Below are 16,273 nucleotides of genomic sequence, written 5' to 3' on the forward strand. Positions count from 1 at the left end.
CCTCTCCTTTCCCCCCCCCGCCCCTCTCCTTTCCCCCCCCCCGCCCCTCTCCTTTCCCCCCCCCCGCCCCTCTCCTTTCCCCCCCCCCGCCCCTCTCCTTTCCCCCCCCCGCCCCTCTCCTTTCCCCCCCCCCGCCCCTCTCCTTTCCCCCCCGACCCCCGCTCTCATGCCCCCCCCCGCTCTCATGCCCCCCCCCGCTCTCATGCCCCCCCCCCGCTCTCATGCCCCCCCCCCGCTCTCATGCCCCCCCCCCGCTCTCATGCCCCCCCCCCGCTCTCATGCCCCCCCCCCGCTCTCATGCCCCCCCCCGCTCTCATGCCCCCCCCCCGCTCTCATGCCCCCCCCCGCTCTCATGCCCCCCCCCGCCCCTTCCTGCCCTGTGGCCCCTGCCTCTCTGCTCGTCTCCCGGAGCCAGTTTTGGACCCAGGGAGAGGAACCTCCCTCCAACAAGTGGGTTTGAAGTTGTTGCATCATAGAGTCATCACGATGGGCTCCTCATGAATGATTAAGCAGCCCCGAGTTCTCTGAGCCCAGTGAAAGGCTGCATTTCACCCGCTGGTGCACAGAGTGCGGTCCGTGGCAGCCGGGACTGTTGCTGAGAAGCGGGACATCGAGCCCTGATCGAGTGGGGAGGAGACAACGATTGTGAGCAGGTTTGCGGCTGGTCCCTACCCCCACAGGTCGCACTTTCCTCTCCCGTTCGCTCGCTCCCACTCTCTGCCTCTCCCTCCCTTCTGCTCTTTCTTTCTTTCTCTCTCTCTCTCTCCACCTCTTTTACTGTCTCTCTCTGTCCCCTCTCTCCTCCCTCTCTGCCCCTCTCTCCCATCCTCTTTCTCTCCACTCCTCACTCTTTCTTTCTCTCTCCCTCTCTTTGTCACTCTCTGGCTACCTCTCTTTATCTATTCCTTCTTGTCCATCTCTTCCCTTTCCTCTCATCTTCCTCCTGATCTCTCTCCCTCTCTCTCCCCCCTCTCTCTGTCTTTCTCCCTCCTTTCTCGCTTTCTCTCCCTCCTTTTGCCTCTCTCTCTCCCTGTCTTCCTCTCCCTCCTTCTCTACACCCTCTCTCTCTCTCTCTCTCTCTCGGCGAGTTCTGTCACCCAGCCAGTCTGCTCCTAGCCTCGCCTCCCTCCAAGCTTGCAGATGCCGATTGAAATTGTTTGCAAGATTGCATTTTCAGAGGAAGTGGAGAAGCAGAAAGGGGTGGTGGAATGTGACAAGAAGAGTTTGATCGAAGAAGGGTGCCACTCCACTGCCACAGACCTTATCACCTTTGCCGACACCTGCTCGCTGCATGGTATCAACCATGTGTTTGTGGCCAGCGGCTGTGGATTGAAGCAGAGCCTCTGGGCTCTTGCTTTCCTCTCCTCCCTGCTCTTCTTCCTCTACCAGGTGGTGACCTGCACCATGTCCTACCTCAATTACCACCACCTCACTGCACTGGATGAGGAATCGAGCCAGGACATCCTCTTCCCTGCCGTCACCATCTGCAACATGAACCGTTTCCGCCACACGGCGCTGACCGACGCTGACATCTACCACTTGGCCAACATGACGGGTCTGCCCCCCAAGAGCAGGGATGCCCACAGGGCTGTGATCCAGGAGTACCCCCCATCCTAACATGATGGATATCTTCAACCGCACCGGCCATCAGATCGAAGAGATGTTGAAAAGCTGCAACTTCAGTGGGTCGCACTGCTCCCCTCAAAACTTCTCCATGGTAAGTTCACCCTTGTGTCTGGTGTCTGGCTGCAGCTGTTCAGCTGAACCTAGCTCCTTTAGCACACTCAACTGACCGGAGGGTTCACGGCCGCGTGCTCCCTGGCCCAAGAGTGAAAGGGTTGACGAGTTCGGGACAGATTGCCAGCTGCAGATACGGAGAGCTGTCTGTGCCTCAGACATAGGCTGGCTGTAAACTCGTAGAAGATGTCCCAGCCCCACCTAACAGGTCAGCTGGGCCCAGTGGATGCCCCACAGTGTAGGGCTGTGTCCTGGGAAGGCCACACCTGCCCGGCAGGGCTAGCAGGCAGCTGGGCCAAATGGTCTGGTGAGGACCCCCAGCCACTGTGTGGCAGTGCCAGGGAACGGGAAGTGACTGCCTAGTGCTCTCATTCCAACAACAGGCACACAGCAGCCATGCAAGCATTGAACACCGAATGCTTACAGTTGGAGAACCCCCCCCCACCCCACCCGGAGTGAGCAGGGAAGGGGGAGGAATGCTGGCCAACTCTATCAGACCATTCACCCTGAGCACATCACTCTGACATAGTGCATGTCTGCAGATTCTCCATTGGAAACACTTAGCGTCTGCATGGCTGTCTTAATGTAATGGATTCAGTCTCTGTACCACAGTCTCAACCTGAGGTATTTAGTCCAAGCAACTGTATCCATCCATTACATTCAGGTCCTGTGTCACTGCTTTACAGCGTCTCTACGACTGAATTCAACTCACTGTCTGATTGTAGCAGTCTGTTAGATTCATCCCCTGAGTGACGGTATCTGCCTGATATATGCCGTCAGTGAGACTGTATCTTCATGCTATGTCCGACTGTATCACTGCGGTGTGTAGAGTGGCATGCGACTGTATGTTGGTGACAAGGGTCCGTTATATTCTGATTTACTCAGCCTGCCTGCACCTTACCATATATTCAGTCTGTGAATATGTCAGTCAAATGTCAGGTATGACTGTATCGCTGACAGATTCGTTCACAGTGTGGGTAAATATTGGACTTTTATCTCAAGGCAAGTTTGAGAGGTGGGGGTGAGCTCCCCCTTTATCCGCTGCAGTGAAGGGGCTCCTTGTGGCGAAAGGGTGCAGGGCTTAGATTCAGTGGAGGAAAAGTCCCCAGTTACTGCCTGCGTTGCCAGTCGCTGCCTGCATTGCCAGTTGCTGCCCATCTCCAGTAACTGCCTGTCCATTACTGCCCGTCCCCAGTCACTGTCCCCCTCCCCAGTCGCTGTCCTCCCGTCGCTCCCAGTCGCTGTCCCCCTCCCCAGTCGCTGTCCCCTCCCCAGTCGCTGTCCCCCTCCCCAGTCGCTGTCCCCCTCCCCAGTCGCTGTCCCCCTCCCCAGTCGCTGTCCCCCTCCCCAGTCGCTGTCCCCCTCCCCAGTCGCTGTCCCCCTCCCCAGTCGCTGTCCCCCTCCCCAGTCGCTGTCCCCCTCCCCAGTCGCTGTCCCCCTCCCCAGTCGCTGTCCCCCTCCCCAGTCGCTGTCCCCCTCCCCAGTCGCTGTCCCCCCTCCCCAGTCGCTGTCCCCCCTCCCCAGTCGCTGCCCCCCTCCCCAGTCGCTGCCCCCCTCCCCAGTCGCTGCCCCCCCTCCCCAGTCGCTGCCCCCCTCCCCAGTCGCTGCCCCCCTCCCCAGTCGCTGCCCCCCTCCCAGTCGCTGCCCCCCTCCCCAGTCGCTGCCCCCTCCCCAGTCGCTGCCCCCCTCCCCAGTCGCTGCCCCCCTCCCCAGTCGCTGCCCCCCTCCCCAGTCGCTGCCCCCCCTCCCCAGTCGCTGCCCCCCTCCCCAGTCGCTGCCCCCCTCCCCAGTCGCTGCCCCCCCTCCCCAGTCGCTGCCCCCCTCCCCAGTCGCTGCCCCCCTCCCCAGTCGCTGCCCCCCTCCCCAGTCGCTGCCCCCCTCCCCAGTCGCTGCCCACCCCTCCCCAGTCGCTGCCCCCCTCCCCAGTCGCTGCCCCCCTCCCCAGTCGCTGCCCCCCTCCCCAGTCGCTGCCCCCCTCCCCAGTCGCTGCCCCCCTCCCAGTCGCTGCCCCCCTCCCCAGTCGCTGCCCCCCTCCCCAGTCGCTGCCCCCCCTCCCCAGTCGCTGCCCCCCTCCCCAGTCGCTGCCCCCCTCCCCAGTCGCTGCCCCCCTCCCCAGTCGCTGCCCCCGCTCCCCCAGTCGCTGCCCCCCTCCCCAGTCGCTGCCCCCCTCCCCAGTCGCTGCCCCCTCCCCAGTCGCTGCCCCCCTCCCCAGTCGCTGCCCCCCCTCCCCAGTCGCTGCCCCCCTCCCCAGTCGCTGCCCCCCTCCCCAGTCGCTGCCCCCCTCCCCAGTCGCTGCCCCCCTCCCCAGTCGCTGCCCCCCTCCCCAGTCGCTGCCCCCCTCCCCAGTCGCTGCCCCCCTCCCCAGTCGCTGCCCCCCTCCCCAGTCGCTGCCCCCCTCCCCAGTCGCTGCCCCCCTCCCCAGTCGCTGCCCCCCTCCCCAGTCGCTGCCCCCCTCCCCAGTCGCTGCCCCCCTCCCCAGTCGCTGCCCCCCTCCCCAGTCGCTGCCCCCCTCCCCAGTCGCTGCCCCCCTCCCCAGTCGCTGCCCCCCTCCCCAGTCGCTGCCCCCCTCCCCAGTCGCTGCCCCCCTCCCCAGTCGCTGCCCCCCTCCCCAGTCGCTGCCCCCCTCCCCAGTCGCTGCCCCCCTCCCCAGTCGCTGCCCCCCTCCCCAGTCGCTGCCCCCCTCCCCAGTCGCTGCCCCCCTCCCCAGTCGCTGCCCCCCTCCCCAGTCGCTGCCCCCCTCCCCAGTCGCTGCCCCCCTCCCCAGTCGCTGCCCCCCTCCCCAGTCGCTGCCCCCCTCCCCAGTCGCTGCCCCCCTCCCCAGTCGCTGCCCCCCTCCCCAGTCGCTGCCCCCCTCCCCAGTCGCTGCCCCCCTCCCCAGTCGCTGCCCCCCTCCCCAGTCGCTGCCCCCCTCCCCAGTCGCTGCCCCCCTCCCCAGTCGCTGCCCCCCTCCCCAGTCGCTGCCCCCCTCCCCAGTCGCTGCCCCCCTCCCCAGTCGCTGCCCCCCTCCCCAGTCGCTGCCCCCCTCCCCAGTCGCTGCCCCCCTCCCCAGTCGCTGCCCCCCTCCCCAGTCGCTGCCCCCCTCCCCAGTCGCTGCCCCCCTCCCCAGTCGCTGCCCCCCTCCCCAGTCGCTGCCCCCCTCCCCAGTCGCTGCCCCCCTCCCCAGTCGCTGCCCCCCTCCCCAGTCGCTGCCCCCCTCCCCAGTCGCTGCCCCCCTCCCCAGTCGCTGCCCCCCTCCCCAGTCGCTGCCCCCCTCCCCAGTCGCTGCCCCCCTCCCCAGTCGCTGCCCCCCTCCCCAGTCGCTGCCCCCCTCCCCAGTCGCTGCCCCCCTCCCCAGTCGCTGCCCCCCTCCCCAGTCGCTGCCCCCCTCCCCAGTCGCTGCCCCCCTCCCCAGTCGCTGCCCCCCTCCCCAGTCGCTGCCCCCCTCCCCAGTCGCTGCCCCCCTCCCCAGTCGCTGCCCCCCTCCCCAGTCGCTGCCCCCCTCCCCAGTCGCTGCCCCCCTCCCCAGTCGCTGCCCCCCTCCCCAGTCGCTGCCCCCCTCCCCAGTCGCTGCCCCCCTCCCCAGTCGCTGCCCCCCTCCCCAGTCGCTGCCCCCCTCCCCAGTCGCTGCCCCCCTCCCCAGTCGCTGCCCCCCTCCCCAGTCGCTGCCCCCCTCCCCAGTCGCTGCCCCCCTCCCCAGTCGCTGCCCCCCTCCCCAGTCGCTGCCCCCCTCCCCAGTCGCTGCCCCCCTCCCCAGTCGCTGCCCCCCTCCCCAGTCGCTGCCCCCCTCCCCAGTCGCTGCCCCCCTCCCCAGTCGCTGCCCCCCTCCCCAGTCGCTGCCCCCCTCCCCAGTCGCTGCCCCCCTCCCCAGTCGCTGCCCCCCTCCCCAGTCGCTGCCCCCCTCCCCAGTCGCTGCCCCCCTCCCCAGTCGCTGCCCCCCTCCCCAGTCGCTGCCCCCCTCCCCAGTCGCTGCCCCCCTCCCCAGTCGCTGCCCCCCTCCCCAGTCGCTGCCCCCCTCCCCAGTCGCTGCCCCCCCTCCCCAGTCGCTGCCCCCCTCCCCAGTCGCTGCCCCCCTCCCCAGTCGCTGCCCCCCTCCCCAGTCGCTGCCCCCCTCCCCAGTCGCTGCCCCCCTCCCCAGTCGCTGCCCCCCTCCCCAGTCGCTGCCCCCCTCCCCAGTCGCTGCCCCCCTCCCCAGTCGCTGCCCCCCTCCCCAGTCGCTGCCCCCCTCCCCAGTCGCTGCCCCCCTCCCCAGTCGCTGCCCCCCTCCCCAGTCGCTGCCCCCCTCCCCAGTCGCTGCCCCCCTCCCCAGTCGCTGCCCCCCTCCCCAGTCGCTGCCCCCCTCCCCAGTCGCTGCCCCCCTCCCCAGTCGCTGCCCCCCTCCCCAGTCGCTGCCCCCCTCCCCAGTCGCTGCCCCCCTCCCCAGTCGCTGCCCCCCTCCCCAGTCGCTGCCCCCCTCCCCAGTCGCTGCCCCCCTCCCCAGTCGCTGCCCCCCTCCCCAGTCGCTGCCCCCCTCCCCAGTCGCTGCCCCCCTCCCCAGTCGCTGCCCCCCTCCCCAGTCGCTGCCCCCCTCCCCAGTCGCTGCCCCCCTCCCCAGTCGCTGCCCCCCTCCCCAGTCGCTGCCCCCCTCCCCAGTCGCTGCCCCCCTCCCCAGTCGCTGCCCCCCTCCCCAGTCGCTGCCCCCTCCCCGTCGCTGCCCCCCTCCCCGTCGCTGCCCCCCTCCCCGTCGCTGCCCCCCTCCCCGTCGCTGCCCCCCTCCCCGTCGCTGCCCCCCTCCCCGTCGCTGCCCCCCTCCCCAGTCGCTGCCCCCCTCCCCAGTCGCTGCCCCCCTCCCCAGTCGCTGCCCCCCTCCCCAGTCGCTGCCCCCCTCCCCAGTCGCTGCCCCCCTCCCCAGTCGCTGCCCCCCTCCCCAGTCGCTGCCCCCCTCCCCAGTCGCTGCCCCCCTCCCCAGTCGCTGCCCCCCTCCCCAGTCGCTGCCCCCCTCCCCAGTCGCTGCCCCCCTCCCCAGTCGCTGCCCCCCTCCCCGTCGCTGCCCCCCTCCCCGTCGCTGCCCCCCTCCCCGTCGCTGCCCCCCTCCCCGTCGCTGCCCCCCTCCCCGTCGCTGCCCCCCTCCCCGTCGCTGCCCCCCTCCCCGTCGCTGCCCCCCTCCCCGTCGCTGCCCCCCTCCCCGTCGCTGCCCCCCTCCCCAGTCGCTGCCCCCCTCCCCAGTCGCTGCCCCCCTCCCCAGTCGCTGCCCCCCTCCCCAGTCGCTGCCCCCCTCCCCAGTCGCTGCCCCCCTCCCCAGTCGCTGCCCCCCTCCCCAGTCGCTGCCCCCCTCCCCAGTCGCTGCCCCCCTCCCCGTCGCTGCCCCCCTCCCCGTCGCTGCCCCCCTCCCCGTCGCTGCCCCCCTCCCCGTCGCTGCCCCCCTCCCCAGTCGCTGCCCCCCTCCCCAGTCGCTGCCCCCCTCCCCAGTCGCTGCCCCCCTCCCCAGTCGCTGCCCCCCTCCCCAGTCGCTGCCCCCCTCCCCAGTCGCTGCCCCCCTCCCCAGTCGCTGCCCCCCTCCCCAGTCGCTGCCCCCCTCCCCAGTCGCTGCCCCCCTCCCCAGTCGCTGCCCCCCTCCCCAGTCGCTGCCCCCCTCCCCAGTCGCTGCCCCCCTCCCCAGTCGCTGCCCCCCTCCCCAGTCGCTGCCCCCCTCCCCAGTCGCTGCCCCCCTCCCCAGTCGCTGCCCCCCTCCCCAGTCGCTGCCCCCCTCCCCAGTCGCTGCCCCCCTCCCCAGTCGCTGCCCCCCTCCCCAGTCGCTGCCCCCCTCCCCAGTCGCTGCCCCCCTCCCCAGTCGCTGCCCCCCTCCCCAGTCGCTGCCCCCCTCCCCAGTCGCTGCCCCCCTCCCCAGTCGCTGCCCCCCTCCCCAGTCGCTGCCCCCCTCCCCAGTCGCTGCCCCCCTCCCCAGTCGCTGCCCCCCTCCCCAGTCGCTGCCCCCCTCCCCAGTCGCTGCCCCCCTCCCCAGTCGCTGCCCCCCTCCCCAGTCGCTGCCCCCCTCCCCAGTCGCTGCCCCCCTCCCCAGTCGCTGCCCCCCTCCCCAGTCGCTGCCCCCCTCCCCAGTCGCTGCCCCCCTCCCCAGTCGCTGCCCCCCTCCCCAGTCGCTGCCCCCCTCCCCAGTCGCTGCCCCCCTCCCCAGTCGCTGCCCCCCTCCCCAGTCGCTGCCCCCCTCCCCAGTCGCTGCCCCCCTCCCCAGTCGCTGCCCCCCTCCCCAGTCGCTGCCCCCCTCCCCAGTCGCTGCCCCCCTCCCCAGTCGCTGCCCCCCTCCCCAGTCGCTGCCCCCCTCCCCAGTCGCTGCCCCCCTCCCCAGTCGCTGCCCCCCTCCCCAGTCGCTGCCCCCCTCCCCAGTCGCTGCCCCCCTCCCCAGTCGCTGCCCCCCTCCCCAGTCGCTGCCCCCCTCCCCAGTCGCTGCCCCCCTCCCCAGTCGCTGCCCCCCTCCCCAGTCGCTGCCCCCCTCCCCAGTCGCTGCCCCCCTCCCCAGTCGCTGCCCCCCTCCCCAGTCGCTGCCCCCCTCCCCAGTCGCTGCCCCCCTCCCCAGTCGCTGCCCCCCTCCCCAGTCGCTGCCCCCCTCCCCAGTCGCTGCCCCCCTCCCCAGTCGCTGCCCCCCTCCCCAGTCGCTGCCCCCCTCCCCAGTCGCTGCCCCCCTCCCCAGTCGCTGCCCCCCTCCCCAGTCGCTGCCCCCCTCCCCAGTCGCTGCCCCCCTCCCCAGTCGCTGCCCCCCTCCCCAGTCGCTGCCCCCCTCCCCAGTCGCTGCCCCCCTCCCCAGTCGCTGCCCCCCTCCCCAGTCGCTGCCCCCCTCCCCAGTCGCTGCCCCCCTCCCCAGTCGCTGCCCCCCTCCCCAGTCGCTGCCCCCCTCCCCAGTCGCTGCCCCCCTCCCCAGTCGCTGCCCCCCTCCCCAGTCGCTGCCCCCCTCCCCAGTCGCTGCCCCCCTCCCCAGTCGCTGCCCCCCTCCCCAGTCGCTGCCCCCCTCCCCAGTCGCTGCCCCCCTCCCCAGTCGCTGCCCCCCTCCCCAGTCGCTGCCCCCCTCCCCAGTCGCTGCCCCCCTCCCCAGTCGCTGCCCCCCTCCCCAGTCGCTGCCCCCCTCCCCAGTCGCTGCCCCCCTCCCCAGTCGCTGCCCCCCTCCCCAGTCGCTGCCCCCCTCCCCAGTCGCTGCCCCCCTCCCCAGTCGCTGCCCCCCTCCCCAGTCGCTGCCCCCCTCCCCAGTCGCTGCCCCCCTCCCCAGTCGCTGCCCCCCTCCCCAGTCGCTGCCCCCCTCCCCAGTCGCTGCCCCCCTCCCCAGTCGCTGCCCCCCTCCCCAGTCGCTGCCCCCCTCCCCAGTCGCTGCCCCCCTCCCCAGTCGCTGCCCCCCTCCCCAGTCGCTGCCCCCCTCCCCGTCGCTGCCCCCCTCCCCGTCGCTGCCCCCCTCCCCGTCGCTGCCCCCCTCCCCGTCGCTGCCCCCCTCCCCGTCGCTGCCCCCCTCCCCGTCGCTGCCCCCCTCCCCGTCGCTGCCCCCTCCCCGGCGCTGCCCCCCGCCCCAGGCGCTGCCCCCCGCCCCAGGCGCTGCCCGCCGCCCCAGGCGCTGCCCGCCGCCCCAGGCGCTGCAACCGCCGCCCCAGGCGCTGCCCATGCTGACAGTGGGAGGGGGTTGTTTTTGGGGTGATTTACTGTGGGGTTTTCTGTCGTTGGTGCTCACTGCAGGCACAGTGGGTCAGAGCTGGGGAGGGGTTAGTGGGGGAGTTGTGAGTGGGAGGTGGGTGGGAGGAAGACATGTGGGGGCTGGGGAGGGAGTTACCATGCAGTGACTGTGCGTCAGTGGTGGGGAGGGATAGGGTGGAGGGAGGGGGGGGTGTGGGGAATGGGAGTGAGGGGCAGGAGCGTTCAGTGTTCAGGGTGTGGAAGAAGGGTGTGGGGAAGGGCGACCCGGGGGGCAGGGTGATGGGGGGTGTGGGGAGGAGTCAGTGAAGGTGATCGGTGCGGGGGGAGTGGGTGAGGGGCAAGGGTGATGGTGATGATTGGGGTGGGAGTGGATGGTCCTCCTGTGCAGACTCAAACTTTGCACGACTCACCCCGGAGCATTAGAGGGTCCATCACTCTGCAATCATTACTGCCTGCACCTCATCTCCCCACCCTGCACTTTGCACTTTATGCTGGCTATCTTCTCTCTCCACTCAGTCTTGACACAAGGCCTTGGCTGGAAGCATCAACGTTTCCAAGTTCAAGTCATGTTTACTGTCATCTGATTATACAAGTACTTGGAGCTGTACCTGGTGATGCAGTCGTGGGTCAGTACTGTGAACAGGAGCAGCTGAGGTTGACAACCAGTTTTTGTTTTACACCTTTGAACCTTGGGTGAAATCTCCAGCTCCTGGAGATTTGTCCACCTTTAACCTTATGAGTTTCTCTAATATTCTTTGCAATTGGGATGTTTACATATTCCACTTGTTCTTTGCAGTGAGTCCATCTGTTCTGCAGGGGTTTCTCACAGTGAAGACAGATGCAAAAAAACTGATTCAGTTCTTTGCTCCCTCTTATTAATTCTCCAGCCTGGTTCTCTGGACATCCCACACCTACCTTTGCTCCCTTCTTCCTATTTATAAACACATAGAAAATCTTCCTGCTAGTTTTGATGTGACGCTCACATTTCTCAACGTCAATTTCCTCCCTTCTTGTGAGCGTCTGTGCGGGGTAGACATTTTACACACAGAGTTGGGTACCTGTTGGGCTGGTAGGACGAGCAGTGAAAGCAGATACGATAGGAATGTGGAGGCTTTATAAGGGCCTGGGGAGACCCCACATGGAGATTGTGAGCAGTTTTGGGCTGTTCACGAGGATGATTCTGGGAATGAAAGGGTTATCACGTGAGGAGTATTTGACAGTTCTTGGCGTGGACTCATTGGAATTTGGGAGAAAGGGGTGGGGGGTGGGGATCTCATTGAAACATTTTGAATGTTGAAAGGCGTGGACAGAGTAGATGGAGAAAGGTTGTTTTCCATGGTGGGAGAGTCCAGGACAAGAGGGCAAAACTTCAGGATTGAAGGGTGTCCACTTAGAACAGAGATAAGGAAGAATTTCTTCAGCCAGAGGCTGGTGAATCTATGGAATTTGATGCCACAGGCGGTGGTGGAGGCCGGGTCATTGGGTGTATTAAGGCAGAGATTGATTGGTTCTTGATTAGCCAGGGCATCAAAGGTTATGGGAAGTCGTCCGGGCAGAGTGGGGAAATGGACCAGCTTGTAGTGAGTGGTGCAGTTAACAAAGCATCACAGAAGTTGTCTTTGAGCTGAACCAATGGGATTGTTTAATGAAATCATTGCAGGAGTTTAAATAATTACAGATGGCAACCTAATACCATCACCTGACCCTGCCTCCCTGTCACACACCTCCCAGAGTCCTTTGTGCTGCCCCCATTCCACGGGAACACTTGATCCTGGGGAGTCTGGAATTATGGATGCTGGTTCGGTAATGGAGTGGCACAGTTTGCTGTATGACCCCTGCCCCTCCCCCAGAACCAGAGTTTGGAGGTGACACTGCAATCTCGCTAGAACAGGCCAGTGGACACCCTCTGCGCTGGGGACATGCTACCTGTACCGAGAAAAGTCTCTTGTTTGCCGCCCCTGTCTAGAACCAACTTTGTGGCGTAATTCCACAGCACCTTAAAAGGGCCCTTATTTGGCCGTTGCACTGATGTCCTGTGGATATCCCTGTGAAGGAACACATACTGGCAGACCCTGCGTCCAGTAGTCGTTGCTACCACCAACGGCCGGCCTCAGTGTTTCCTGGGTGTGTATGGGGGGGGGGGGGTTGGCACCAGCAGGCCGCAGCTCCCCACTTTTGGTGGTAATAGCACCACTGCTCTCTCCTGGCACCTCTCATCACTGAGTCTGACCCCGCACCTCCGTCAGGGGTAGGTATAGCTCACACACTTGGCGTGGCGCCGCCATACAACCAACAGTCACATCCCCGTGCTGTTTGGCATGCAGGCAGCCAGTCGACAGGGATCGCTGAAATCATCGTCTGCAAGAAGCAGACGGTTGTCCTCTGGCATCTGTTCCTGGAAAATCTGCTCAAAAACAGATCCATGAGCGCGAACCTCTCATTCCTCATTCATCAGCGGAGGAGGCGTGCGGTCACCTAGGCCTCCCTCATTCATCAGCGGAGGAGGCGTGCGGTCACCTAGACCCTGTTGCTGCGGGAAAGTCCGAAAGTACGAGTAAGAAGAGCTTTGGCGGCTTCATACTTAGCGTTGGTTGGAGGCTGGCGAAAGAAGGCAACGATACCACGGTGTCCAGATCTAGTGATGTGATGACATAGTAATATTTAGTAGCGTCAGCGGCAATGTGACGACGGTGAAACTGGGCCTTGGCCTGCTCAAACCAAACCTCTGGTTGTGACGTCCGAAGAACTGGTAGTTTGAACTGCTTATCCATAGAGCCAATAAGTCATTTTGGACCCTCAGCGGGGTCACCTGCAGCGAGTGGTGCAGTGAACAAAGCACAACAGCAGTCGTCTGTGAGCTGAACCATTGTTTAATGGAACCTTTGCAGGAGTTTAAATAATTACAGTTGGCGGCTATCACCATCACCTGACCCCAGAAATGGTACGTCTCCCAGAGTTCTTTACACTCCCCCCCCCACCCCACCTCAAGCCACCGGGAACACCCGATCCTGCAGGGGCCCACAACTACAGATACTGGTTTGATAATGGAGTGGCGTGGTTCACCACAAGCTGATGTTTAAATGGTGGGGCAGACTTGATGGGCTGAATAGCCTATTTCTGCTCCTTTGGCTTATGGTGTTATAGTAACAGTTCAAAAACTTGGAATATAGAACATAAAACATTACAGCACAGTACAGGCCCTTCAGCCCTCGATGTTGTGCCGATCTATATATACCTACCAAAAAAAAGCTTCTAGCTAGTTGAATGAATGAAGAGAGTGGAGGGAGATTGATTGTGTGGAGAAAGCAGAGTGTTTGGTTTAGACAGTGGTTGGCACAGGCATAGAACATAGAACACTACAGCACGGTACAGGCCCTTCAGCCCTCGATGTTGTGCCTTCCTTCGAAAAAAGTACTTAACCCTCTCTACCTCATAACCCTCTAAAATCCTCCAAATGTTCCAGCCTCCACCACCACCCCCCGGCAAGGCATTCCAGGCCCCCAAAACTCTCTGTAAAATAAATTGTGCCTGACGTCTCCCCTAAACTTCCCTCCCTTCACTTTGTACACACGTCCTCTGGTGTTTGCTGATCCTGCCCTGGGAAACAGGTGCTGGCCGTTCACCCTATCTCTGCCTCTCAGAATCTTGTCGACCTCTATCAAGTCTCATCTCATCCTTCTACACTCCAAAGAGAAAAGCCCCAGCTCTACTAACCTGGCCTCATGAGATTTGTTTCCCAATCCAGGCAACATCCTGGTAAATTTCCTCTGCCCCCTCTCCAGAGCTTCCACATTCGTCCTATAATGAGGTGACCAGAACTGAACAGAATTGTAAGTCTGGTCTCACCAGAGATTTGTAGAGTTGCAACACGATCTCTCTGTTCCTAAACTCAATCCCCCTATTAATATGAAGCCCAACATCCCATAGACATTTTTAAACTATCCTATCAACCTCTCCTGTGACCTTGAGGAGTATATGGATTTGAACCCCAAGGTCCCTGTGTTCATCCACACCCTTACGTAACCGACCATTAACCCTGTTCTCACCCTTCTGGTTTGGCCTTCCAAAATCCATCACCTCACACTTACCCGGATTGAACTCCATCTGTCACTTTTCTGCCCAACTCTGCATCCTGTCTCTATCCTCTTGTCACCTTCGACAACCTTCAGCTCCATCCACAACTCCTACAACTTTCATATCATCCGCAAACTTACTGACCCATCCTTCCACCTCTTCATCCAGGACATTTATAAAACTCACAGGGGCTACATTACCAGCATATTAGGGCAGAAAATTCATAGGGAACAGTAGTGTGTGATAGAGAGAAATAGAGATAGGAGATAGAGAGTGAGTGTGTATGTGAGAGAGTAAGTTACAGAGTTGGACATGGCAGCCAAGGCAGGGAAAGCTCCTCTTGCAGAACGTGGGTCATCAGGGAAGCCAGTGGAATCCCTGACAACTTCATCTGTGGGAAGTACATCTAGCTACAGCTCCTGACAAAACGAGTTAAGGGACTGGAGTTGGATGAATTCTGGATCATTCAGGATGCAGAGGGGGTGATAGGCAGGAATTACAGGGACACTGTCACACCTAGGAGGCAGCAAGTGAATAGATATGTGACAGGAGAGGGAAAGGGACAGGCAGGCAGAGCAGGGCACCCCTGTGGCTGTCCCCTCAATAAAAAGTATAGCATTTTGGATACTGTTGTGGGGTGGGCGGGGGGGTAACCTACAAGGGACAAGCCACGGAGATCAGGTCTCCGGAATGGAGTCTAGTCCTGTGGCCAAGAAGGGAAGGGAGAAGAGGCAAGCTGTAGTGATAGGGGATTCCATCGTTGGGGACAGATAAAGGTTCTGTGGTGGAGATCGAGTATCCTGGATAGCTTGTTGCTTCCCTGGTCCAGGGTTTGAGATATCTCAGATCGAGTTCACAGCGTTCTCAGGAAGGAAGGTGAACAGCCAGATGTCATGGTCCATGTAGGGTCCAATGTCAAGAGTAGGAAGAGTGAGGAAGTTCTGCAGGGAGAGTTCAGGGAGTTAGGCACTAGGTTGAAGGACAGGACCTTCAGGGTAGTGATCTCAGGAGTGTTACCTGTGGCACGTGCTGGTGAGGTTAGAAATAGAAGGATAAAGCAGCTCTAAACATGTGGCTAAAGAGATTGTGCAGGAGGGAGGGCTTCAGGTTTTTGGATCATTGGGCTTCTTCCAGTGAAGGTGGGACCTGTTCCGACGGGACGGTTTGCACCTGAACTGGAGGGGGACTAATATCCTTGTGAGTAGGTTTGCTCGTGCTGCTTCGGGTGGGGGGTGGGGGGGTGGGGGGGGTTTAAACTAGATTTGCTGGGAGAGGGGAACTAGAATGAGATGGATGACGGTAAAAGTCATGTGAGGAGTGCATGTGCAGACAGAAACCAGACATTTGTACATGATAGAAATGATCTTATGTATTTATTTCAATGCGAGGAGTATTATCGGGAAGGCAGACGATCTTAGGGCGTGGATTTGCACGTGGGATTATGACTTTATTGCTATTAATGAAATTTGGTTGCAGGAGGGGCAGGACTGGCAGCTCAATGTTCCTGTGGTATCGATGTTTCAGGCGTGATAGTGGGGGAGGGATGAAGGGGGGGAGGGGTGGCATTGCTAGTCAGGGAAAATATCTCAGCTGTGCTTAGGACGGGCCAGAGAGCTCATCTACAGAGGCCGTATGGGTGGAGGTAAGGAATAGGAAAGGTGAGACTACAACTGATAGGGGTGTATTATAGACTCCTCTATAATCAGAAAATTGGAGGGGCAAATCCGTAGAGAGAGAACAGATGGATGTAAGAAACAGAAAGTTGTGATAGAAGGAGATTTTAACTTCCCACATACTTACAAGATCACAAGATAAAGGAACAGAAGTCGGCCATTCAGCCCATCGAGTCTGTTTTTCAACTTCTCCCTGAGCTAAACTGTTCTCACATCTAATTCCCAAATCCAGCCTTTTCCCCAGATCCCTTGATACCCTGACTAATTAGATCCCTATTAATCTCCCCCACTGATCGGGCCTCCACAGCTGGATGTGTCCATGAATTCCACAAATCCACGACCCTCTGGCTAAAGAAATTTCTCCTCATCTCTGTTTTAAATGGATCCCTTCTAATTCTAAGACTGTGCCCCCTTGTCCTGGATTCACCCATCAAGGGAAACATCTTATTCACATCTACTCTATCCAATCCTTTCAGTATTCGAAATGTCTCTATGAGATCCGCTCTCATTCTTCTACCCTCCAATGAATCCAGTCCAATGAGAGAGGCTGCAAAACTTGATCTCCTATTAGGGAACCAGGAAGGACAGGTGGCAGAAGTATATGTAGGGGAGCATTTTAGGTCCAGTAACCATAATGTCATTAGTTTCAAGTTCTTCATCGCAAAATCCGGGAGATCCAAAATGAGTGGTGGACTAGCCTCGCCAAACGAACCCAGCTCAGCGCAGACATTGGCGACTTCAGGGGTTTCTACGAGGCTCTAAAGGCTGTGTACGGCCCCTCACCCCAAGTCCAAAGCCCGCTGCGCAGCTCAGACGGCAAAGTCCTCCTCAGCGACAAGATCTCCATCCTCAACCGATGGTCAGAACACTTCCAATCTCTTTTCAGTGCCAACCGCTCAGTCCAAGATTCCGCCCTGCTCCAGCTCCCTCAACAGCCCCTAAGGCTAGAGCTGGATGAGGTTCCCACCCTGGATGAGACATATAAGGCAATCGAACAACTGAAAAGTGGCAAAGCAGCAGGTATGGATGGAATCCCCCCAGAAGTCTGGAAGGCTGGCGGCAAAACTCTGCATGTCAAACTGCATGAGTTTTTCAAGCTTTGTTGGGACCAAGGTAAACTGCCTCAGGATCTTCGTGATGCCACCATCATCACCCTGTACAAAAAC

At 62.6% G+C, this 16,273-nt stretch overlaps 1 protein-coding gene across 1 annotated transcript in view; it reads left to right on the plus strand.

Moving 5' to 3' along the window:
* The first annotated feature begins 436 nt into the window (after positions 1-436).
* LOC138762317 (acid-sensing ion channel 4-A-like) overlaps positions 437-16,273 on the plus strand; it is a 104,443-nt gene continuing 88,606 nt past the window's right edge. Inside the window, 2 exon segments of the mRNA XM_069936070.1 lie at positions 437-1,613; positions 1,615-1,717. Coding sequence (XP_069792171.1) covers positions 1,141-1,613; positions 1,615-1,717 — 576 coding nt within the window. The 5' untranslated portion in view covers positions 437-1,140.

This window comes from Narcine bancroftii, chromosome 4 (assembly GCF_036971445.1).
Source record: "Narcine bancroftii isolate sNarBan1 chromosome 4, sNarBan1.hap1, whole genome shotgun sequence".
NCBI lineage: Eukaryota > Metazoa > Chordata > Chondrichthyes > Torpediniformes > Narcinidae > Narcine > Narcine bancroftii.